The sequence below is a fragment of the Cyanistes caeruleus genome, chromosome 3 (assembly GCF_971803275.1).
Source record: "Cyanistes caeruleus chromosome 3, bCyaCae1.hap1.1, whole genome shotgun sequence".
NCBI lineage: Eukaryota > Metazoa > Chordata > Aves > Passeriformes > Paridae > Cyanistes > Cyanistes caeruleus.
In genome coordinates, this window is record NC_141703.1 from 48,688,454 (window position 1) to 48,713,770 (window position 25,317).

The 25,317-nt window shown below is 35.7% G+C and overlaps 1 protein-coding gene across 50 annotated transcripts in view; it reads left to right on the top strand.

The window, feature by feature from the left end:
* Positions 1-25,317, top strand: part of MYCBP2 (MYC binding protein 2) — a 171,761-nt gene that overhangs the window by 18,328 nt on the left and 128,116 nt on the right. For all 50 annotated transcript variants that reach the window (XM_086880920.1, XM_086880922.1, XM_086880928.1 and 47 more), the window contains exons 2-9: positions 4,230-4,305; positions 12,051-12,266; positions 16,975-17,128; positions 18,407-18,603; positions 18,822-19,064; positions 19,339-19,410; positions 21,211-21,307; positions 25,138-25,211. In XM_086880920.1, coding sequence (XP_086737046.1) covers positions 4,230-4,305; positions 12,051-12,266; positions 16,975-17,128; positions 18,407-18,603; positions 18,822-19,064; positions 19,339-19,410; positions 21,211-21,307; positions 25,138-25,211 — 1,129 coding nt within the window. The remainder of the gene's footprint in view (positions 1-4,229; positions 4,306-12,050; positions 12,267-16,974; positions 17,129-18,406; positions 18,604-18,821; positions 19,065-19,338; positions 19,411-21,210; positions 21,308-25,137; positions 25,212-25,317) is intronic.

The following is a 25,317-nucleotide window of genomic DNA, read 5'->3' on the forward strand; positions in this document are numbered from 1 at the left end:
AGAAACAGAGTAACAGAATTTGTCATTTGTCTGAACAGAGCAACTCTTTGCTAGACCTGTCCTGTCAACATTATACTTCTTCCCAAAGATGTGTAGTAGCTCTTGAACCAGAGCAAGCAAGTTTAGATAAATGCACTGAGATAAAGTCACTTGGAAGTCTTAAAAAATTGAGCATGTATTAGCATGTGGTTTACTAAATTCACAAATTTTTGAAAAGTGTACTCAAAAATTCAACAGCAGAACAACTGTGACTGATACTGTTCCAGCTGTGGTCTTTGGTACCATGTTTCAGAAGCAAGGTTTTAGGTCAGACAGCACTTAAGTAAGACTTTTGTTGTTCTTATTCTCATCAGCAGAGATGGAGTAATATTTTTTCCATTCATTAGATTCACATTTGATGTAATATTTAGTTTAGATGACCTTGTGCAGCTGTAACACTAACAGCATTAATCCATGTTGAGTAATTCAGTAACAGCATTGAGGTGAGGAACACACACTCAGCATGTAAAGCTTCCCTCTTAAATTTCAGCCTATGAATTGCAGTTCAAGACTGTTGCACCTTGAGGGTAGATGCTCTTGTTTGCATTTCTTCATTTCTTTTAAACAGAGTAAGAGCAATGGTGTTGAGTCAACAGAGCAGTGTCCCCCAGTAATGCATCAAATAGTCCCAAGTATTAGCTAATGCTACTTCTGGTTTAGAACAAATAAACTGAAGCATGGCTTTACTTTTCCTACTACAGATTAGAAGTTGCAGGCATGTCATATAACAGCTATTTAACTTATTTTTTTTATTGCCTTTCATTTGAAGCAATTATTTCATATTCCAGGGTTGAACATTTTAGGTATTTATTTTACTCTCAACAGATATTTCTGTAAAGGCTGTAATAGCACCATTCAGTCATTCTTTGCGTCCATTTGCCACAAGTATTTTTTGTCAAGCTGTCTTTATGCTCTGTGCTCGTTCGACTTGCACTTCCTTTGTGGTCCGGTTCAAAATTTGGTCTCCAGTGTTAAAATGTCTTGAAACAGTTTGCAGAAAGCCTGCCTGAGATTTGCTGATAATGAGTGTTTGTTTTCTGTGAGCTAAATGGTGTCAACAGCTGAGTTAGAAGTTGGAGGCTAAAGGCCTTTTGCCAGCAGAAGCTGATTGTCAGTGCAGAGTATTAAAGACTTTTACAAATGACAGCTAGCAGCAATTTACAATTGTTAACCAGAAATATTATTAATAATTTAGCTTAAAAAATCCAGCTGAGCCAAATCAGGTCTTGTTAATCTTCATGCAGTAGAAGAGTTGGGCTTGTAATTAACACATGTGGTTTCCAACAGGAAATTACTCATAATCTGCTTAACATTGTTTTCCATAAATATATTTGCCCATGTTTTACACTTCTTTTCTGAATATTAAAACATCTTGGTGCTATGGTATATAACAGTAGAACTGTGGACAATCGTATATATCTTTGTTACGTGCAGATACATTGTGACTATATTAGTGTTATGTGTAGTAATTGTAAGTTGTTCAGAACCACTTATAAACTTAGTGTGATGAGACATTTTTTATTAATGAATTGCTTACTTGTTCTGAAGGTTTGTTTGGATATGGAAGAAAGTGTACTTCTCAACTCCTTGAGGACTCATTTTTAGAAAATATTGGGAGATAATTGTGGATTCTTACTATGCCATTTCTATCCCAGATTGTTTCCATGTCACATTATTCAAGCCCAAAAGTTGCTGAAGATAAGACTGCCACAGCGGAACAGTCAGACTGTGCTGCTACTTGCAGCATCTTTAATGGTTGTTGTATGAATGATGGAGATCTCAGCACCATCAGTAAACCCATTGCTGAGCTTTCCTGTTTGCTAATTGGAAAAAAAATGTGTAGAAATTGTGTAGGTGTCATGACAAATGAAGGTAATGTGCCAAATGGCAGAGGTTTTGTTACTATGGAAATGAGCCCAATATTGGGGGGAGGAAAAAGGCTTAATTTGGGGGGTTTTTCAGATGTATTCGTAAACACAAATACTTGCAAAAATTACAGGGACTGGTCCAGTGAAATATTTACAAGATGAAAAAGTGTTTATAATGTTTGCAGATTGTAACAAATTTGTAGAGTTTTCAAGGATTTTGGCAGGAAGGATTAAATTTGAAATGTCTTGGCAACTTGAATTAGTATCTCTTAAAAACAAAAAAGCTATGCTTATCAAGTTGTCTGTGGTTAGTGCTAATCATACTGTGTTTAAAAGGCATAATTATTAGCACAGATAGTTAAAGAGTATGGGAAGCTCAGTTTTGAGGGTTGCAGGGAAATGTTTTCATGCTAGTTTGGGTTAAATAGGTCTGCTATGCCATATTGCTCTGAAGCTGCCACATAATACCTGGAATGCAGTTAAGTGTGACCTTGGAGGCATATGAGACATTTCTTTTTCCTCTTCCTAATAGCAAACAACAAGTATTGTTTTCAGCTTTGGTCAGCCTGATTTATGTGTGGTATGGACTGGGAGAGCCCAGAAGATACTTTCATCAGGACTTTTAAACTGAAAATTATGGTGCAAGTTTCATAAAAGGTCGTTAGGTCCAGAGAAGAAGATTGAGTGGGTACAGAATGGAAGGGAGTGTGCTGTCCTTTGTGTTTGACAGCAGAGTAAGAATTAACTGCATTAAATGCTAATAAGGAAGAAAAACTTGTCTAATTAAAGAAAAACTTAATAGTGAGTTGGCCTATGGAGTTTGATTGTTGAAGTTTGAACAGTAACAGTTACATGAAGTTTTTTTTCCTTGCTTCTTACATAGCTTATATACTGATACCTATTGAAACTTTGCTGTTGGGGGAACCTTGATCAGTCACCTCCATTCTCTTTGTAAGATTTAACTTCCTGGGGATGGTGGGGGAATTCCTGTTCACTGCATCAGTTCTTTTAACTCCAGGATAATGGTGTTCCTTATAAGAAAAGTGGTGACTTGGTTTGTTTCTGCAGGAAGTGTCTTGAGGAACATACCTTCCTCTTACTATAGGTCAAGAGGGGAAAAGTAGGGAAGTTTCTAGGGGGCAGCTTTCTTGGCATACGCTACAGGAATTCTTTGTTTGAGCTTGTATTCTCACTGCTGGCTGTTGGTCAGGCTTCAGTTTTTCCAGCTTTTAACTGCTGGACCACGAGACTTTTGTATTCTTGCAGTCTGAGTGCTGTACAGGACGGTAACCACTGTGCTTTTAGAATTTTTATTTAGAACAAAGGTGTTTGAATGAAATATTAAGATTCTTCAGATTCTCAGTCTGTTACTGAAAATACAACTCCACGCTGCCTGTGATTTTTAGATGTAATAGTTTTATTTTTCAGCTAATCTGAACTGTAAGCTATTTGAGTTAAGTTTGTGGTACAGAGGAATGTTAGTAGCTGTTGTTGAAGTCCTATATAAGGTGAGCTGAAAGCTGCAGAGGTAACATAGGACTTTTTTCTTTTTTTTTTTGGAGGACTTATCTTGAAAACCAGTAGCTAAAAAAACATCTGAGTAATCTCAGTGATGGTAACAGAGCAAGTGTACGTGCATGTGGGGTTTTTTTGTATGTTGTCTTTTCTTTTTTCCTGGGAAGTAAAATGGAGGAGAAAAAGAGTGTCATGTGAATGAGGTGTGGGCAGGAGAGAATTAAAAGAGCTTAGAGAAGTGTATGTTGGCTATCTCTGTAATGTAAAGGGATGGACATTAAGTCTATAAAGTGAGGGTGGAAAAAGTCCAAACATAAAGGTAAAGAAACTGCAGTTCCTTCCATGAACTGAATCTTCTGCTAAATGATAAATTTTTAAAGCTTACTTTTTTGTATTGGAAGGCTTGAATCCTTGTGTGATAAAGACTTCATAAAGCAATGATCTGTGCTAACAGGTTGTTTTATGAGAATTGTCAATAATTCTTGCTTCTAGCATTGCTGTGGCACTAACAAACTTGTAATGGAAACAATAGGGTAAGCCAACAGAAAGCTCAGGGACTTGTTTCTCTCCTAGCTTAAATTGATGAGAGTTAAGGCCCATAATTCATGGGAACCTTAGGAAAGCACAATTTTAGGTGCTTTGTATTGTGATTTATACTCTGAAATTTTACCTGTGTTTATTCCCTTTGCTTATGAGGAAAAATTTTAGCGCACTTCTGACATTTTTTTCCCTCTGTGCTTTTTACCATGAGGTGTGGAAGGGGGTTTATTTATTTTGTTCTCATTGCTTTTTTTCCCTCTTTTTCAGAAGTAAGAAACTTTTTAGCAAGAAAAAGTTGAAAAGAAAACAGAAGACTAAGTTGAAAGTAAAAACACGCAACAAGGTAAGCTTGCAACTAACCTGACAAAGTTTTGACTCAAAAATGACAGTAACTTCAGTTGAGAGAAATATAAGAAAACGTGAGTGGGACTAACAACTTGTTTGTTTAGAGGAGTTAATAGTAGACCAGTATTGTCTGTTTACCATATCCTACATGACTGTGATACCATTGTTAACCTTACTCAACTGTTTTTGCTACGGATGTTCAACAGGAAATCATATGAACAGTGTTCTTAGTTCTCCAGTTCCTAAACTCTTAAGTGTAGCTAAACATACTGGTCTTAGAGGTAAATTTTTAGATCTGTGTCTAGCCAACGGTTAGATTCTACTGCTGCAAAGATTTGGCCATATTGGCTGAAGGAGAAAGGGAGCAGTCTAAGGACTCCAGAGTTACCTCTGAGAATTCTTTCATAATGGAAAATGTAATAAATGACACCTAAGTGTTTCTATTAATGTTTTCTCCCCGTGTAATCCTTGCCTTCCATCACTTTAAATGCATGGGAACCATACAGTGAACTTAACAAAAAAGTTTGTCTTTATTCTTTAGAGAGAATAAACTTATGTAAAAGTGGTGCTATTTTAACATACTGCTGTGCTGCATTCTTTCTCTATTAGAGAGCTATTATTTCTCTATTTAAGCTAGAGTCTTGGAGGGATTTTCATGAAGGTTTGCTGCAGGCATGAAGGCAGTAAAGAGAAAGCTCATTTTTGGAATGGTTCTGAAGGACAGAACCATTGAAATATCCAGTGAAAACACTTTTTAGTCAGCTGAATGTCCTTGTAATACAAATGCCCTGTAGAACCACTTGACCATCTTATCCCTGTTTGCCAAACCTCATGTAGTTACTGTATCTTAAGACAGATGACGTTGAGAGGGTGAAGCAAACCCTCTATCTATTCATTTGGTATTGACTTTTTGGAGACTTACCAGATTATTCTGCTTATCTCAAGTAGTGCAGCTTCAGACTATGGTATAGAAGGAGCTTATCTTAATTTCTGTTCTCAGCACTGTACAGTACCATATTTGTGGTCCAAACTAAATTTCTCAGTTGTTTCTTCAGTTGCTATAAGAAGTTTTAGCTCTGTTCTCTCCATGACTTTTAACAACCCCCTGTCAACAAAGAAAACCAAGTTAGAAATTGGAAGAAATTTTGCAGAATGTACTTAGTCTGTGTGTTCTATCTGGTGACAGGAACTTGTGTTTTTAAAACAGTTTTAAGGTAACTCTTCGGCTTTGATCATTGTTACTCTATAAAGAGACCCTTGCCCATCCTGGTGTGGGGCCCTAGTTTTACTGCCAAGTAGAAAGCTAAATACAGAATGGCTGTTCACAAGCTTAACAGTCAGATGTAGTTCTTAGTTGCACTGGATAAATAGAGTAGCAGGATCCTTGGCCAAAACAATGTGAACATACTAAAGGCTAGTTCTTGTGACTAGTTACGGCTATGGCACCAACTGATAATCTTCTCACCTCATCCTTATGGAAGGTCGTTCTCAAGATTTTTCTTGGGTTTAAGTCAGTTTCTACTTGAAGCATTGAAATTTATATTTTTTAAAGTCATAATGGGTTTTCATATGTTTTTTACTGATGCCATTATTCTAAACAGTGTTTGAGGCAGACCAGGGGTGACCATTAGAACATTTGTCTTCATTCTGTGTGACTCAGGTACAGAAAGGCACTCCCTCTTATTCCTGCATGATAGCAAAAAATTGTGTATTTCCTGAAAAATGTGGCTGAGAAGAGAAAGCTAGACAAAACCAGCTTTATATCTTGAGATTATGAAACTGACAAAGTAGGGTGGTTTTGTTTATTTTTTTTTTGTAGTTGGTTTGTTATGGGAGCATTTTTTTAGTTTTTTTTTTTATGTACTTTTCAATGCATCCCAATGCTTACAATGGCAGAATCAGCACAGTGATTATTTTTGCACTGGAATGTCTGAAAATGGATGTGTCTATTGTCAGGAAAATGTGAGCTTCCATTTGGAAGCTTTAAAATAGAGCGTATTGAAAAGTCTTTCACTTCTGGACATTCTGAGCAGTAGAGTTTGTGTGCATCTTTATTTTTTTTTTAAGAAACTGGATCTTTTAGTCTGAACAAAGATGGATGCTTTCTCTTAATATAGTAGAGGCAGAGAGGGCCTTAAATCAAGAATAAGATGAAGGAACCCAAAAATTTGGTTTTTATATCCTGTGCTTACTGAAAATGATTGGGTAATGGAAGAGGTGAGAACTTCTAAAGAGAAGTAGTTGGTGAGCAACTGGGAGAAAATTGTTTCCACCATTTAAGCATTAAATATTAGAATATTTTAGATATAAAACTAATTGGTGTTTAACAGATCCTAGTAGTTTGAGCCTTATTTTATTTCTAAGCTGTGTTGTGCTATGATCGCTGGTATTTGAACTATCACTAATTTTTGGTTTGTGTTTTAGTATCTATTTTTTAAGTAGAGGTATAAAAGTTTTGTGTGGTGCAGTCTGTTTTGGCTTTAGAAATTCACTCCTGACATAAGTGACTTTTACATAGAACACAAATATCGGATTGTTAGACATGGGTGTAGCACCTTGGATTCCAGTACCTATCTGCCTCCTCCCCCCTTTTTTTTTTTTCGTTTTTCTTTTTTTCTGGCAAATAATATCACCGGAAAATTGGGTGTGTAACTTTTCCCAACTCTACGAATATTGCTGCTAGCCCCCCCGCCCGTCAGACACTCTGGATATTTTCCCCCTTTGCTGTTAATTCATGCAAGTGCTTCTTAGGACACTTGGATTGAGAAAGACTTAGACAGAAAGCCACAGTTCATCATCTTCTGTTTTCATAATGTTATTTGAAGGGTAATAAAACATTGGAGTCCACCAAACACACGTACTTGAAATAGTTGGCATCTACCTGTTTAGTTTATGCAGAAGTTTTAAACTATGACTTTTACAAATAGGAGGAATAAAACTTAAAGGGGGAGGTTCATGTAGCAGACAAATGCATTGTAAGCTAATGAATAGATGTATAAAACAGATCAACCGGGATGAATACTCTCATTAAAAACACATGTAGATTCTCAAATAATTTGGCATTATTTTCAGTGGCTTTTGTATTATTTGGTCTTTCAACCTCAAGAGGGCATCCCTTTCTAAGAGATTTTTTGACTGTCCGAAGAAGAATTTGGTAAGCTTCTCTTCTCAGTGTTACACATGAATTAGATCAGATGGTTATTATAACCTGACACATCTTTAACAGCAGATTAAGTTTCCTCTCCTAGATTATATCTATTTCCATTATATTTAAGAATAAACCATTACTACAGTCATCTGATTCAAGAGGAAGAAAACAAATAGGTCAGAAAATAAGCTGTGTATTTCATCTTCAGGGAAAACATTTTCTTTGTGTGAGACAAGTGTAAAAGAGACCAGAGGGTTTTGGTTTTTCCCACTCCTTTCCTTAAGTGTACTGGAACTTTACAAGAAGCTGAGAAGAACAACTAGAAGTAGGTTGCTCTTATCTTTTGAACCAAACCTGTGCTGTTTACCCTCTCCTACATAATTCATTCTTCGTTTAGCATGGGCTATATGTTTACAGGGACAAGCCAGGCATCAGGGTGTGGACATCTGCGCTTTGATCTCTCTCTCATTAGTGTCTTATCTTTCAGAAAATAAAAAGTAACACTCAAGAAATAAAATCTTCACGTATTAAAATTGTGTTCACCAGTGGTGGATATTTAAATTTTACAATGCATGTTTCACTCTGTTTTGATTTAAGAAGGTACACATTTAATTTTTGATGATGTGAAGTGAAACAGCAGAGATGAAGATTCAGAACAACCCACTGTGTTACAGCTTAGGTGAAAACTACTGAATCAAACAGTGTAACTGTAGTCTGTAAACTCTCTTCTTTTAAAAAGTGGTAGCAATTTCATTTTCCCAGAAACCAGATGCTTTGGGAGAAAAGCTAGTATAGAAGCTATCATCTCATCTTCTACTTAGGCACTCTGGAAGCTGAGTTTGTAGTCAAATTTAATGAGCGCTTTGGATTGCAATATTCCAGTAGCCATTAAGAATAGGACATTCAGAGGCAGAGAAAGTGATTGTTGCTCTTCACCTTATTCCCAAGTGTCATGTGAATCTTGACACTCTTTACACCATGAAAACAAGATGTAAGGCATTGTTTCTTTCTGAAATAATTTATCCTATAGATTAGGAACAGTGTTTGGATTATTAATAACTCTAGATATGTGTATTGCTTCAGTGACTTCTTAGAATTTGACTAATATTTCGGTTTAATATTCTGCTGTTCTTTTTTGGTAATGTAGATGTATTTTGTGCCAACTTGAAATGTATCATTAAGAGAATTCTAACTTAAAGTAGACTTTATTAGTTTGATAAAAGAATTACTAAGTGAGGTTCTGTAGGTAGAGGTATTGGTTAGATTTTATTCCTGATCTGTTCTACCTCAAAATCCATGAGTCGGCAGCAAGATTGTACAGGTGGTATCATGAGTCTGATAATATTGGGCAAGTTTATATGGCTGTGTAGAAGGTATTCATTAACTGCAGAAAAGTAAACTTTTTGGTGATGATGGAATGAACTTACACCCCAGCTTTCTGTCTTGTTCAGTTTTATCTGACCTCAGTGAAGTTAGGTATCTGGAAAGGAAGAACACTTGTTTCATATGGAAAAAAATTCCAATATTTTGAATACTTTCCTCACAAAACACAAAAAAAGCTGCTCACTGAATGAGCATTTGCATTAGAGGGGCAGAAAGTTTCACTGTTTGTTTTTGTCATCAGCTCCATTCTTACCTTATGTAAAGGAAATCTATGGAAGGGATGCTTATATACATCTACTTTTGGACAGATGTATGTCCAAAAGTATGAAGACATAGCAACTATAACTATTGTAGTTAAAGTTCCCTAGACTTACGCAAATCCATAATAATTGACATCAGTGTTCTTCACCTTATGATGAAGTTTCTGGAGGATGTTGTGCTATACTGAAGTCTGGGTAGGAGATCAGTTTATTCTAAGCATTGTTCATGCACTGTTATAGAAAAGCAAAACACTGAACACAGGAGATAGAGTAGTTAAAACTGCTTACTGGCTAATAGTTGTAAAGTATTGAGAATAAGGAGTTGACTTCTGAAAATGAATCAGCTTGTTATTAATAGGCAAGAAAACAGGCATTGGTTTTATCTAGCACTGTAATGTTTAAAGTTATCTGTGCTGGTTTAACAGTTTGGCCAGTCTGTTTCAAATGAGATTATGTGAGCTCCAGAATTTAGGCTCTTCTGGATCAAAGACTTAGCTGAGCTGACAAGTAAGAATTGGAATGGAAACTCATAAAAATTATATTTATTACAATTAAAATATGTCATATTAACTGGATATGTGAACTTTCAGATAAATATCTGGAGCCTCTGAAATATCTCTTTCTCTTCCTGTAACTGTCAGTAAAAACTTTAGTAAACTAAGTTTACTAAGGAATTTAACCACTGCCATTCTACTGCACTGGCTTTAAAGCTGAAAGCTTAAACAATGTATTTGCCTTAACAGGAGCTGCAAAAACTTTTGGGGTAACATGTATGGATGTTTGGTTATACAGAGGAGTTATATCTTATATATGTTCGGTTTTCTGGTGTCAAATAAACTTCAAAGTATGTAGGAGGTCATTTTCAGTGCGGTCAAGCCCAATTTATTTTGATACAGTTTGATACTTGAATAACATGAGGTTGTACCTTGGGTTCTTGCACTGATTAATACTGTGGGGTTTTTAATAGGGGCTCTAATATTTCAAAGATATTAATGCTGAACAAAGACTAAACTTTGGTGTCTTTCAATCCCTAATGGCAGAAGTTCTGTTGAGCTAAAGAAAAAAAACCTGCCAAACTTGAGTATGATGTATGGAACTTTTTCCAGCTTTTTCTTTTTCCTCCTTCATTATATTTGTATTTTTGTGCTTAGTGCTAACACTGATGCCGGTGAGAAAAATTAACACATAAATCTGTGTTTTATAAAATAAGTTACATAATAAAGCATTGTTTTTTAACATCCTAACTTGCAGTAACTTTAGTAATAATGAAAAGGATGGGCAAATATATACCAGTACAGCCAGAATAGTATTATAGTCAAAAATAGGGACTATTTAAACAATGAAATATTTTCAAGTAATTTTGACTTTTTTTGTTATGCTTTGTAACATAGAGTGTTAAAAGGTCTAGCTTAGAGTCTTGTGTTATTTCTGGAATTAATCAAAATGGATGTGCAGGTTAAAATGTTTTTGATGTAGAAAGTTGTGGCAACCATATTGTAAAAAAATAAATCACCCAATTAAAATATTACCCAGTTCACTGGTTCTCAAATTTCTTTTACCTCTCCTCTGTGAGTTTAATGTTCTCTTTCCTATCACTACTGTCAGTGATCTGTTTCAAATCACTGTAGTATAATTCACTATGTAATTTTGTGTCTGATGAATGTGGCAATGGACAATATTAATACCCTATAAATAATACCCAAAAAAAAGCCCCAAAAGCCTCCACTCTCACTGTGCCACTTTTCCCCCTATCCTTCAAGAATACAAGAAAGAAACCAAAATGACCTTGTGAAGTAAGTCACGACCCTGAGTCTGTCTGGCCTAATAATCCCCCAAATTTTGCCTTGCATGGTCAAGCAAATCTGTCGTGTGCTCTTAACCTGTGCCTTCTTTCTTTACATGGCCTTTGTGCCCTCTGTCTACAGCAGGGTGTTACAGAGAATTGCTTCCTCCAGCTTCCTCCTGAAGTCCAGTTTTGAGAGCCTATGCTCAAACTAGCTTGGTCTTTGCTGGTATACAACCAGATAGAAAGAGTGACCCTGCCTGGGAATGAATTGTTGTGGAGTTCTGTTTTTTCAAGTCAGTCGTACCGCCTCTCCCATTTTAGTGTTGCAGGCTGAGAAAGTACAGAGCAGATTTTTAAAAATTTTTTTTAAGAATTTTTTTTTCTTATTTTTTTGAGTTCAGTGACAGCCTCATGAAGGCTTCTTGGTATCTTGGCCAAGGCTGACAATAATACACCAGTAGCAGGTACCAAGGTGGGCCAGGGTTGTGGTAGTTTATCAGAACAATTTCTCAGGTCATACTTTGTGGCTCAGGGCTTCTGAAAACAGAATGGTGTCCGGTTAAGTCATAGGCCTTGATTTCTTTACTTAGTAATTAGTCTGTTAGATTACTATTGTCAAAAAGATTACCTGCAGTATCCTGACAGGAGTTTTTAAATGTGGCATCAGTTTATATGTAATGACAAAACAAGTGGGCTTCCTTAATTTCTAGTATATGTTTAACAAGCAGCTTAAATTTTTATTATTTAACCAGCAGGTTAAAACTAACAACTAGAATAACAAGTCATGCATTTTAAAAATCAGTTACAATTAAAACCCTCAATACAGACTGTTGTTGAGTAAATAAAGCTTGATTCCTCTACTCTCATCACTGTGGCACAGGTTTGGACCATTCTGTAGCCTGAGCTGCTTTCATTTTTAGTCTCAGCATTTTCATCAAGTTCTTAGAGATAGAGACTAAAGCTAGATGGAATCTATTGTAATTTCTTCCTCTTTCCTTTCTTCCCTTCCTGAAATATAACTGGCACTTCAGCAGGAAAGTTGTCTCCAGTTTGGAAGTAATTTGATCTGTCAAAATTATTGAGACTGTTGAGATTATTTATGTTTAGCAAAGCTTGAAACTTAACTAAACTAATAAAGTAAAATTAAAACCAATCTTGTTTTTCAGACTGAAAACCTAGAGAATACAATAACCATACCAGATATCAGATTACATAGCAATCCTTCAGCTTTTAATGTTTACTGCAATGTCCGCCATTGTGTGTTGGAGTGGCAGAAAAAGGAAGCGTCTGTGTCTTTGGCTTCAAAGAACAGTGTCCAGAGTGGGGATTCGGACAGTGATGAAGAAGAGGAGCCCAAAGAGCCACCTATTAAACTTCCAAAGGCAAGTAACTGATAGCACTTAAAGTGTGCCATGTATGTCATCTAAGCCTGGTATGTTCTTTTTGGGGAGTTAGAGAGCAACAATAAAAGCCAGCTACTTAAAACTCTGCTGTAGTTTTATTTGTAGTCCACCTAGTTCAGAATCATGTGATGAATTAGGGTGATCTATGTACCTGACCAAAATAAAGTCAATTAAAAGTCAGGTAGTCCCTCAAGTTGCACCTCTTTAGAAGTGCTGGTACTTGAACGCCTAAAGACTCAAAATCTGTACAGAAATGATGCAAATAAGGCAGTGCTGATATCTCTGAGGGATTACAGCTCACTGGAAAAGGGTGCTTTCTTTTGCTTTACCCTCCAAAAAGAGTAAGTCTTTCTAATAATGAAAATCATTTGGTGGAATGGTTCCCAAGATGTTTTGCTGGATATGCATGTAATTGTAACTGTCAATTATTTTTTCCCTTCTTTGGCTTTAGTGCCCTTAGCGGTACTGACAGCTCCAGATTTTAATGCATGTTAAGATTTGATGCTACAGTTGAACAGTTAGAGTGGATTTTTACTATTGACTGCCTCTGCTTATAGTAGGAGTAATGTTGGAAAATCAGAAATATAGGACTTACTGATTTTCTTTTTTTTTTTTCAATTTGTTGATTCACTTTTTTTTACTATTACAAAACTGCAGTTTTGTTCGTTGCTAGCTTATCAATGCTATGAATCGTGCTTTGTTTTATTGTTCTTCTGAATCTAAAAAGCATATTTAGATTAAGTTCCCTTGTTTATATTTGCTCTAAAACCAATAAAAATACTGAATTAAAAAGGTGGTTGCAGCTGTGGTTATGTAGAATGTTTGAGTGGCTTAGAAAATTAAGATTTTATAGATGATTGCATTTAGATGTTATTATCTGAAGGGCAAAGTTGGCACTCCAGAAAATAGTGGTGGCAAATTGCAGAGAAGCATAACCAAGTCAGCCAGCTGAAATTTCGTGATTGATGATTGCAAAATATGTGGTCACTAGAAATAAAGTCAGCACTGTTTAAGAACTGCATCTGAGTCCTTGTGGATTGTATCAAATTAATCAGCAAGTGCTTCTAGATGCTTAATTTTAAGTAAAAGGCAATGTAGCTATTAGCATTTATAGAGAATGGGATAGTATTTTAAAGAGATGTTGAAATTAAAAGAGGCTCCAAGAAGGATGAGATTTTAGTGATAGGGACAGAGGATTTGCATGTGGAAGCCAAAGCATTGGTATTGTGTTGTACAGTTTATTATAAAGAGACTTGGAGAAGCAGCAGTTTTAGGAAGATGATGGCGTAGAAAAAAATGATAGGGAAACTGTAGGTAACAGACTTCTCTCAAAATGGAAAATGGTTGAGATTTTGTTACATTCAGTAACAAAACATATGTAACAGCACATATAAAATTGGTGAAAATCAGTATGTTTTCAAACTGCTAATTTTTAGTAAAGAATCTACAAAATACCCAATTTGAGAATTTTTGGTTCAAAAATATGTTTAGATGCCTGATACAATCTCAGTATTTTTCATAACTATCTAGGTAGTGGTGGCTTGTTTAGATCACTTGGCAGTAACAATTGGACTTGCATTCATGCTTTTGAAAAAAGCATCTGCTTGGAACTGTCTCACATGTAGTAAAACTTCTAGGGACTATCTGAGTGTCTAGGAGTTCTGGATACAGTGTCTGTCTCATGATAAACAATATCCTGTAGAGCTTAACTGTAAAGAAGAAAGTTATAAAGTTTCTAAGGTTTACAATATTTACAAGAAAAATTTCTGATAGTAATTGTTAGTTTATTAAAAAGTATACTGATGTTTTTTGGGTTTGACAGCGAGGTGAAAGATTAACAAAAGTGTAGATAAGGTTTGTGCTTTTACAGATTCTCCAGCATATAGTCCTTGGTGTGTTGCTGATTTTTTGTTTAATTGAGAGTAAGTTGAAAACATTCTATATTTTTAGAGTAGCTTAGCGTACATTTTTATGCAGCTTAGGATGACTTCAAGTGTTCTATTCAAATATTTTTTCTTTCAGATATTAAACTTCAGGAAGTCAGGTTTATTGAAGCCTTTAAGTAGAATGTATTTTGAAATCAGAAGTCCTATGCAATTTCTATAATATGTGTGAGAACAGTTGTTTCTAATATTGAGACAGACTTTGCTGCCCTTCAGATATTAGCACAACAAAAAAAATTGTGTTTCGGTTGTGTTCAGATAGTTTAGTAGCTTGCTTTGATAGCTTTATATTTTTGGTTTCTAGGAAATACTTGTCGTGGTCTGACATATTTATTTGCTACCTTATTTGTTTAGTACTTTAGCTAATGATGAGGAATTCTCTCTATTTAAAATGGAGTATGTTCAGTTCTGTTGATAAGATTTGTAATTTGTAGAATTAAGAAGACACACACTCTTCACCCTCAATCCCCCCCAGTTTTAAAATTAACACTGAATTACAAATGAACCACAAAAGCCCTGTATTCAAAGGAACAAATACTGGATTGAAGTGATTAACGTGGAATTAGCTGACTTAAATATTCTTTGTTCCTACACTTTTATACATTTTGCTAATAACCTTAAGCAAAAATTAAAAATTTTAAGCTGTAACAAAAAATAAAAGACAAATAATTACTTTCTTTAGAGACTGACTCACTTTAAGTCTTTTAAAATTCATTAGGAGACTCTTTCCTTTGTAAATGTTCTTTTTTGTGTATGTATGTAACACAAATTAATTCAGAATGGCATGTAATTTTGAGTATAGAAATGTGAGTATTGGTTATAACACTAGCAATGCTATGAGAGAAAAGATAAAATAAGAGTGTAGATAAGACTTCAAGATGAAATAGGAGGGGTTTTAGGAATTAGGAGTCACAATGTCTGCATCCAGGCTAAAAGTTTTGGGTACCTTTTGTTAAGTGGTGCTAGACTTTTGATCTTGAAGGGGTTGCAAAGGGAATGGGAGAGTTGGCTGTATGGCGAGCATCGGTAAGGGCAGTCAGGCTGTGACACAGAAGCTGAAGCAGCAGTGCTTGTTTTGGGTCAAAAACCCTTCAGAGAGCAGTGAGAAAAAGCTTAAGATGTTCTGAAAAGAGCTATTTGCTTATTCTGTCCTTCAGAGCACAGTTTGGAGGAGAGATGTTGATTCACATGTATGTATATAAGATATACATAAAGAGATATTAAGGTGAATATATCTATTTTATGAAGCCTACCCAGGCTCTTGATCTCAGATATTTAAAAATCAACGCAAAATCCAAACGAGAATTGACAACATCCCAGCAGAGCTAAATCTTTGGTGAATTGCAGTAGGAATCATAACTTTTTTTTCCACTGTGTTCCGTACTTTCTCCAGCTGCCTCTGTCAGCTCTTAGATGAGGTCTTCTCTCTGAAGATTGTGAAGAGTAAAATAAACTCTGTTTCTTTCAAAGATACTGTAACTGAACAGGAAGGGCATTTCTAAAAATATACTACAGTGTATTTTATTTTTTAGCCTTCAGGGTGTGATGGTGAGTTTTAAAACCTGGAAAAACATTATTCCATTGTTATGTTGACAGGTTTTTTTCCCTGTAGATTCCATGCATATGTTTTCCCTCTGCTCCATTGCAGATGTGAAATGTAAGGTGTAATTTGCAGAGGAAAATTGCTGTTGTGCTTTGAAGATTTGACTTGGTTATGTTTTTATCCTTACTCCAAGAATAAAATAGATGGTAAAATTATTTCTGAAAGATCGGAATCAAATTGCATGTCAACAAAGACAAGGCATCCAGTAGAACTTAGAGCTGACTGCCAGAGCATACATGTTTTAAGCATGAATGACAGTTGCTTTAACAGTGTTATTTATTTTCACATTTCAGTCTTTTTCCTTAGGTTTTACTTAGGGGTGAGTCTCTGCTAAGTAGTCTATACACAGGGGCTCTGCTCCTGACCAAAACACACAGTGAAATTTTTAAAATACAGTTGCTTATTTGTAATGTCCTAACCCTCCTCTCTTGTCTTTCATCTTAGTCATTGTTAAATACAGAGTTTGAGAAGGAAGTGCAAGGGAGCAGTCAGTGGAGAGGAGCATGACTGTAATCTCAGAATAGTCAGGAATTCTAAAAGGGAAAGTTAGAGATGACTGTAACAGGGCTTTAAAACATGTTCTGTTAGTTTCCTTAATGCGTGTCTGTGATGAGTACATATGGAGTTTTAGTGACAAGCAATTAATCTTTGTTTTTCTCACAATATAAAAAATAATCTCAGAGGCTTTGGAGGGGAAAGTGCTAGAGCTGCCAGTTTCAGCTGTCTAATGTACTGTTATTCAAGTTGTGAAGCCAGGTTGCAGCACCATTCTAGTTTGCTGTCTCACATTAATGAGCAAGGAAAAAGAAGACTGTCAAAGTGTGAACTGGATAGGAATTAGAAGGGCTTAGAGGCACAGTTTGCCTTCTATTGTGCAAAGTTTTAACTTTCCTTATTCCAGGAAACTATTACTCTGCTTAGAGATGCCCTTTTATCTAGTGGCTGACCGACATGTAATATTTGCTGGTATAGTTGTATAGGTGGGTTCTTGATTTTGATTCTGGTTTGATTTAACACTGCTTTATATTAGATTTTTTTTTGAATAATTGTCTGGTTCAGTGAACATTGGGATATACTCTTTTGGGTGAAGATCTAAAAATATTATATTGGCATCTGTTCTGAAAAATTTGTCCTTCTTTAGATCATTGAAGTTGGATTGTGTGAAGTCTTTGAATTGATAAAGGAGACGAGATTTTCTCATCCATCCTTGTGTCTCAGGAGCCTACAAGCCCTACTCAATGTGCTCCAAGGTCAGCAACCAGAGGGCCTGCAATCTGAGCCTCCTGAAGTCCTAGGTAATATCTTTTACTGTATTTTTATTAACATACATCTGTTATTATGTTGGACAGAAGAAAATGGGTTTTGGCAAGTATTTGTGAGATAGTGACATGCTTGTTCTCAGTTGACTGACTTTATTCTGGAGTGTAAACTCCTTGTGGTTTACTGCATGTATGCAGTGCTTCACTGGAACAAAGTAAGAAACCTTACAGCCTAACAAATTCAGTTTCACTTTCTTACTGAAGCATAAAATACTCAGTCTTATTGGAAAGAATATAGTTTTATGGTGAACTTCTCTTGGAATCTGCTGTTGTGGTCTATAGCTTAGATATTTTATTTTGTAATTTATGTGGAGTTGCTAAGCAGAGTGTCAGAATTCTTGTTTTTATTTTCTCTGGCCATCCCAAAGCTTCCCTGAAAATCAATTTTCTTTTTAGTGATATTGAAAATGAAAGTTGAACTTCTGATGCCTTTGAAAGCATGTTGACTATATCCTTTAAGTTAAAATCCCATTATCTTTTTTTCGTTCATAGTTTTTACTGGTTTATAGAACTGCAGGGAAGTCTAGGCTGTAGACTGTGTTTAAAAATAACTTGTAAAAAAATCTTTAGACTTCATGTATTTTTTCATATTTTTTGAGTTAAGTTTTCCATTTCCAAAGACAGTAATTTGCTACAGAAAGCTTTTTATTTTGTGTTGATGTGCAGAGTATTAAAAACTACAAAGAAGACTTTGATTATTGCCTTAGTGATTAGTTCTATCTGCTCTCAAGAAAATGAAGGTGGATTTCTGTTCACATCTTGATTGTTACAGATGTTCAGCCACCAACAGGGTTTGGAAGGAAGCATGTGATCAAAATAATTTTCAAGCCCTAATTTGAAATGCTTGTTTCTGTGAAATGGGTTGTGCTTCATCATGGGTAATAGTCATAAAGAGTAGATAAGTTTGGTCAGGACCTACACATCATCTCAGTGATGGAGTGGACCGAATAGGCAGATCAAATAACACTTTCAGGCCTTTTTCTTGTTAATGTGTTCCACTGTGACAGAAGGACTTGTAGTTTTTCTTCTTTGGCCATGGTGATTTTCCAGACTTGATATTTTCTGGCTGAAAAGAAGAAAAGTTAGGGATAATTTAGCTTTATTTACTTGAGATACTTTTCTATCTGAAACGAGCTCTAAACATAATGGCTGAGGAAAGATAATGTATTTTCCTAGTTTAATTTCCCATTGATAGTTGAATTGTTTTGTATGATTTTGTGACTTGTCTGTGTAATGGCTGTGTTTTATCTGCAGAATCCCTGTTCCAGCTGCTTCTGGAAATAACTGTCCGTAGCACGGGAATGAATGACAGTACAGGACAGTCCCTGACAGCGCTTTCCTGCGCTTGCCTCTTCAGTTTGGTAGCTGCCTGGGGAGAGACAGGAAGGACATTGCAAGCAATCTCTGCAATCCTCACCAATAATGGCAGCCATGCTTGTCAGACTATTCAGGTATTGCACTAAAACTTCTCTGTATCTGGGAATTTATGGAAATGAGTGCTTCTCAGGAGTTTTGAAAATGTGTTGTTTAATTCAGTTACCTTTTTCCCCCTCACTATTTTTGAGATGAGTTGGTATTTCTTTGTCTCTCTTGAGTTGGAGTTAGAACAAAAAATACAACATCTAAAAAATTGTCATCTTTTTCACTCACTATTTTTTCTTCTGTTTAGGTGCCAACCATTTTAAACTCTCTTCAGCGGAGTGTACAGGCAGTTCTGGTGGGCAAAATCCAAATCCAGGACTGGTTCAGTAATGGGATAAAGAAGGCAGCCTTGATGCACAAATGGCCATTGAAAGAAATATCTGTAGATGAAGATGACCAGTGCCTACTTCAGAGTGATGGTTTTTTCCTCTATCTCTTATGTAAAGATGGACTTTACAAAATTGGCTCTGGATATAGCGGGACAGTGAGGGTAATGTGGCTGTTTCTTGTCTGATGAGTGATACTTAGTATTTCAGTTTAACTTTTATGATGTCCTGTTTCCATGGAGAATCTTACATAGCTCACTAATCATCAGTTCTATTACAGTTTGTGTAATTTTTTCTGATTATTTCTATGACAATTTGACAAAATTTTATTAAAATTTTCACTTCACAATATGGTTGAAGACATTACTGACATGGGAAATGACTGTGTTGAGTTTTCACTCTGGTATTTGTTAAATGATGAAGTTTTTTGCTTTTCAGGGCCACATATACAATTCTACATCTCGCATCAAAAACAGAAAAGAAAAGAAGTCTTGGTTAGGCTATGCTCAGGTATGTGAATACTTAAAATATAAAATGTGCACCCCTCCTCATCCCTCGTGAGTACTTTAAGTAGACCCTGGCTTAGAGTAAGCTTACATTGATATCTTATTATTCCTTTGCTTTCATAAAAAAAAAAATACTTCTGGTACTAGTTTCTAAATTATGGAAGATGATGTACATATGATTGTACTGGCCTGTAGAAAGGAATAATGGAGCATCCTTGCTTTGTGTTGTCACTGTAAAGACTTGCAAAATATGATGGTTTAGCATATCAGTTTATGAACTGTACAGGCAATTGATGTGTGTTTCTAAGTGCATGTCAGTGGATATAAAAAAGTGCTGTTGCAACAATCATGCAAAAAATATTTGAAATGCCTGTTTAGGAAAATAAATTGTTGTTAAAACATCTGCAGTAAAATAAGGAAATGCTGTATTGAATGGGGAGGATTGAGCTTATGTAAACAATACTTAGAAATAATCATTGACACTATCATTGCAGAATTAACTGTATTTGGATGGTTTGGGGTTTTTTAGAGTTAGTTTCTGGAATATCAACCATTTTTTCTTAACCTTTATTATTCATTATTAAAATCCCTCAAAACATACCAAAAATACATTTCAGAGAATAATTAATTTACTTAATTTATTGTATATTTACTATTAATTGTGATCTCATTGTCCTAGTGATTTTTAGTGTACTCCTTGCCATGCTTTTGAAGTGAAATTGTTCACTGCAAGTATTGTTCTTTAATTGCAGTTATACTGTGTGTGTCTATACACAAACACATGAAATCTGGTTTTATTTAATGTAAAAGCGGATCACCAAATGGTACACTGGCACAAAATAAATGGGTGCGGATGCATTCATTCCAGAGTCTGTTTTATCAGTTTAGGAAGGAACAGGATTCATGTAGTTTCATTATATAGTGTTACATGTTTGGACATTCTGTCCATAACTATAAATATGTGGTGCTTTTTGAGAGCAGGCTTGTACAGGTGTATGTACTCATACAGTGGCTGTAGCCAATGGCACTGCAGTTTGGACAAGTGTCATTGTGGGGCTATATTTATTATAGAAAGGTGTGTAACTTGCACTTACTGCTAGTTATGTGTCCATCAGAGAGATAAAATGTGTCCTTAGTGTATTTCCCTTCAGGTGCTTGGTTAACTTAAATTCAAGTGATTTTTCGTACTTCATCACATTAGTTATTTTTAGATTGAAACTTTTCTGTCTACTTTAATGCTTCATTTATGTAGGCTTGTTTTCCTCATTTCACTGAGATTTATCTGTTTAATAATTTTGATGGAAGAAAATGTCTCAGGTGGGAGTCAAAGTAGTTAATTTTTTTTTATTCTAGGTTTAAATGCATATATTAATATGCACTAATGATAGCCCTTCTATATAGGGCAACATTGTCTATCACTTTCTGGAATTCCTGTGACGATTTTGTTGATTTCAAAAGTGGAGACAAAAACACTGGTTTTTACTGTGGCTTTTAACTCTAGTTGTATACAGATAAAAATAACAGAATTAATATGTGGGGCTTCAAAATTTGTATACAAGATTCAGCATGCTAATCTCTGGCATGGAGAAAGTGGAGGTAGAGAGTCAATTTCTCTCTATTTCCATTTTTTAATGTGGAATTTGATTAGTAGAAAAAATGTTGGACATCATTTGATGTAAAAAGCTTCCACTACTTTAAAGCAATATCTAAAATAATGATTGCGTTTTTTCCCTTTTTTAACATCTGTTAATGTATTTAAGAGTATTTTCATGCCTCTATATATTTTTTTTGTTGCTCTTATCAGGGCTATTTATTATACAGAGATGCGAATAATCACAGTATGACAGCCATAAGAATAAACCCTGAAACTTTGGAACAAGACGGTACAGTTACTTTGCCAGGTAAGAACCTTCAGAAGAGAGAAATTTGGTATAATATGCTGTTTACTTGTTTCATATTTTCAGGTGAGCAGAAGAGAAACAGATTTTGAGATCTAGGTTGCTTTGATGTTGCTTCATTTCAGACAGCTTCAGAATTTCACTTAGAGGCCTTGTGCCTTACTCCAGTTGCTGGAGTAATATTGCTACATCTCAGAATATATGATCATCTTTATTTAAAGACTAAAAGAGCTTAAATTCCTTCCTAAAAAATTTCATTTCTTTCTCATTTGAACTTTGAGTGTTTGGCTCATGTATGACTTTGTTTCCAGGATCCTTTACATCTAGTCCATGCAACCTTCTGCATGTCCTTAAAGTATAGATGTCTTTTTAAGCTGCTCTGGCTCTTTGTGGGGCTGTATGAGGTATTCCGGTGAGACCACATTCAAGGACCTGAAAAAATGCCTTTCAGAGTGGTTTTTCAACTTTCTTCACCTCAGGGCAGCTTTTTACACAGTAGGGTTCATTGATGTCTTTAATTATGTTACCATTTGTAAACAAATTGGTGTTCTTCATGCAAGTCTTGAGAGACATTTGAGAACGTTTAAAGTCTACCCTTTGGAGCTGTTAGTTTGCTTTTGTAAATCTCAGTGACGTGTCATTCTGCAAGACTGCCTTGTATTTATACTGTAAAAAGGCACAAATTACATAAGAACCTGCCTTCTCAATAAATTTCAGAAAGCAAATCCAAGTGGGAATACCCATTCAGAAATTTCTCAAACTTAACTGCATCAGTTGCATTTTGTATGGTTTGTGATGGTGTCACAATATTTGTTCTTTGTAACTCCAGTCCTTTGTATTTCAGTCCTTCAACTTTGCTGTTTTGGTTTTTGCCCTTCTACGCATTTATCTCAGTGTGTTATTGGGAGCAGGTATGACTGTTCTTTTGCCTAGGACAAATTGCAGGAGGTCCACTTCTGGTTATTTTCCTTTCCCATTAGAAAAAATGAAATGAAGGTTAGGGGGAAGGTGTCTGACCTGAGGAAAACTGAGTAGGTACTTAACTCGGAATAGTAGTGGCTGCCCCACTGGAATCTTATGGTGACTTGCAAGTTGTTGTAGTTCTGAAAAGCCATGCTGGATAAAACTAGAGGCCAGTGACCTTGCTAACAGCTGAACACAGCAAGTATTTGCTCCTAATTGGTATGGTATTCAGACATGGCTCTATGTGGAATTAACCTCTTTCAAATGCCTGGGTTGGTGATAGTGCATTAAAAAAAGGTATTAGAATTTATTCTAAGAGGGGATGCATAGGAGATTAGGAGATGTGATAGAAGTCACGTGACATCAGAAAAGTCAGAGAACTAAGGAACATTTTCTCCTTTCTCAGACAGTAGGATCCATCAGCTTCTTGAAACCACAAACTTCTGTTTCTAAAGGGCAGTCTTTCCACTCTGTTAGATGATCTTGCAATTCCAGCCTTCCATCTGGAACTACCAGTCTGTGTGTCAACATTATTGTATCTAATGCCTTTGCCAAGATTTATACACTGTACCTGAGTTGTGCGTCTGTTTTCTCAGTCCATATATCATAAAAGAATGTCTGAATTCCATGAGAATTTAGTAGGTGACTAGACCTGAATTTACAGAGATTTTCATCTTTGCCATTTTTTTCAACACTAATGCTCACTGCATGCCTTTAAACAGTTCCTGTTTTCAGCTGGAGCAATTAAAGTCACATGGTATATGGTTTTGTTGTTCTGTGAAATTGCAAATTAGTATCTTAGGCTCAGGACTATTCCCTCAGTGTGGAAAGTGCTGATGAGGGTAGCCTAGATGACCTCAAGGCCTGCATTATTAGCACAGGTGCAGAATGCACAATATGAATGTGGAAGGTGATGCTTCCCAGTCCCCTTCCTTTGGAGCCTCTAAGGAGTCTGATTAACGGATGTCTGTCGTTACGTGTTTTTAGTAAAATGTAAACCCATTCTCTTATAGCAATCTCTAGCTATGTTATCCTCAATCCCATAGCAATATACAGCATCAGATTGAAAGAGATTTAGAATTGATTATACAAGCTCCTTCCTAGCTGGGACACTATACTAGTTTTTCCAGATATTCTATTTGCCTTCCCTTTTTTAGTCTTCCCATTCATTTGATTTTTAATGCTGGGCCTGTTTGTTAGCTAAGCAAGTGCTATTTTTCAGGAAGTCTTCTGGAGAGCATGTATTTAAAAAAAAAAAAAAACATCCCTGTTCCAGATTTGCTCTTTGAACCTATCTATCAAACATAGGAACAACCCCCAGAAATGTTTACCAGGAGACTCACCTTTCTTGAAGTGACTCAAGCAAATAGGCTAAATAGTACAATGTGGACCCACTGGTGGCCAGAATATGCTGTTTCCTTGGCTGTTCTGCTTGTGTGAGCATGTAATTTTCAGTCATTCAAGGAAACTTGATGCTTACCAGCTTCCTGTAACCTTTGGAGAAATGTAATTTAGATCAGTTTTGGAATTTCTCATCTGATACTTCTTTTTTCACTAACACAACTTTTCAGCTTAGAGAATTGGTAGTGTGAGCTGGCTTTGGTTGTTAAATCTGTGATGATTTTTGAGAGAGCAGTATTTCAAACTTCAGTGCTTCTGCTGCCATTCTCCATCATGCTTGCTGCATACCTGATCTGTGATTCATACATGGGCATGCTCTAAGGGGAAGGAAAGTTGTCTGCTTTTGGTACTTTGCTTCCAGAAGTAAGAGTTACAGAAAGCTTTTAAATGCATGTTGACAATGCATATTCTTTTCCTGGTAAGACACTGTATTGGACTGGGAAGTATATCAGGAAAAAGTAAAAAATGAATTTCTGTGAGGTGTTTTCAGCTGTATTATTTTTAATTCTCCAGGTAGGTAGCAAAAAAACAGCAAACACCCTGGTTATGCAAGAAAGATATTATGTGTCCTTCATTTAGCATTACATTTATTAGATAAAATGCTAATACTGGATCGTTGTTCAGGTTATGAAGCAAATATTTGGAGTGTAAAATGTAGTATTTTTGGAAGAGGTCTTTTTCCTGTGTGTAATCAATGAGATGAACACCTTGCAAGCCATGTGATACCAATCTCTTTGCCAGTAGCTCCATCAGCAGCACAGGAAGGGAAGAAGAAATGGTATAGGGACATAGGTTTAATCTTGCAGAGAAAGTGGTCTTTTTCTTTTTTTTTCTGCCAATTTGGGTAGAATTCTCTCCCTGCCATTTTTCTTCTTGATTTTATTTTCAACAAATGAGTGATATATTGAAGTATATACTTCATGGATTTCAAAAATTCCCTAGATTTTCAGTTAATAGTTCGGTGAAATTTATAAATAGTGGAAAAATTAAATGAATAATGAAAACCATGATTCATTTATTTCTGTAGGTTTTATATGCTGGACTGAGGAAGCCTTTCTTTAAAGATAATGGTCCTTATATTAAAAGAAGTCTTTGTGGAAGGAGAAAGACTTAAAAGTCCTGGAAAATTTATATTTAGTTGTATTTTAGTAGTTTGGAGTATGCCTTACAGGTGACTACCTGTGAAAGGTGAATGCTTTTTTTTGAAGTTAAATATTGGGGTGTAACCACTTACATTTCATACAAAGGAAAGTACTGCAATAACTCTCAGAGGAAGTAAGGAGAATTGCATGCTTTTGGTGAGACAGATTTTTGTGCAAAATAATACATTATTAGAACAGTAGCATCTCACTTGAGACAAAGTACAACTCTCATAATCTGATTGGAGTGAGAATGAATTAGACAGAAGCAGAGATTAGTGTGTGTATATATGCTAATACAAACTGATGCACTTCATTTTTCTCTCACAGATTGTCATACTGAAGGGCAGAATATCCTTTTCACAGATGGAGAATATATTAATCAAATAGCAGCATCTAGAGATGTAAGTTTTACAAATGATGGATAAACTATTTTTCTCTCAACTGGGTTGTATTTTACAATATTTATAGCTTACTTTTTGCTTCATGTTAGGCTTTTTCTTCACTAAC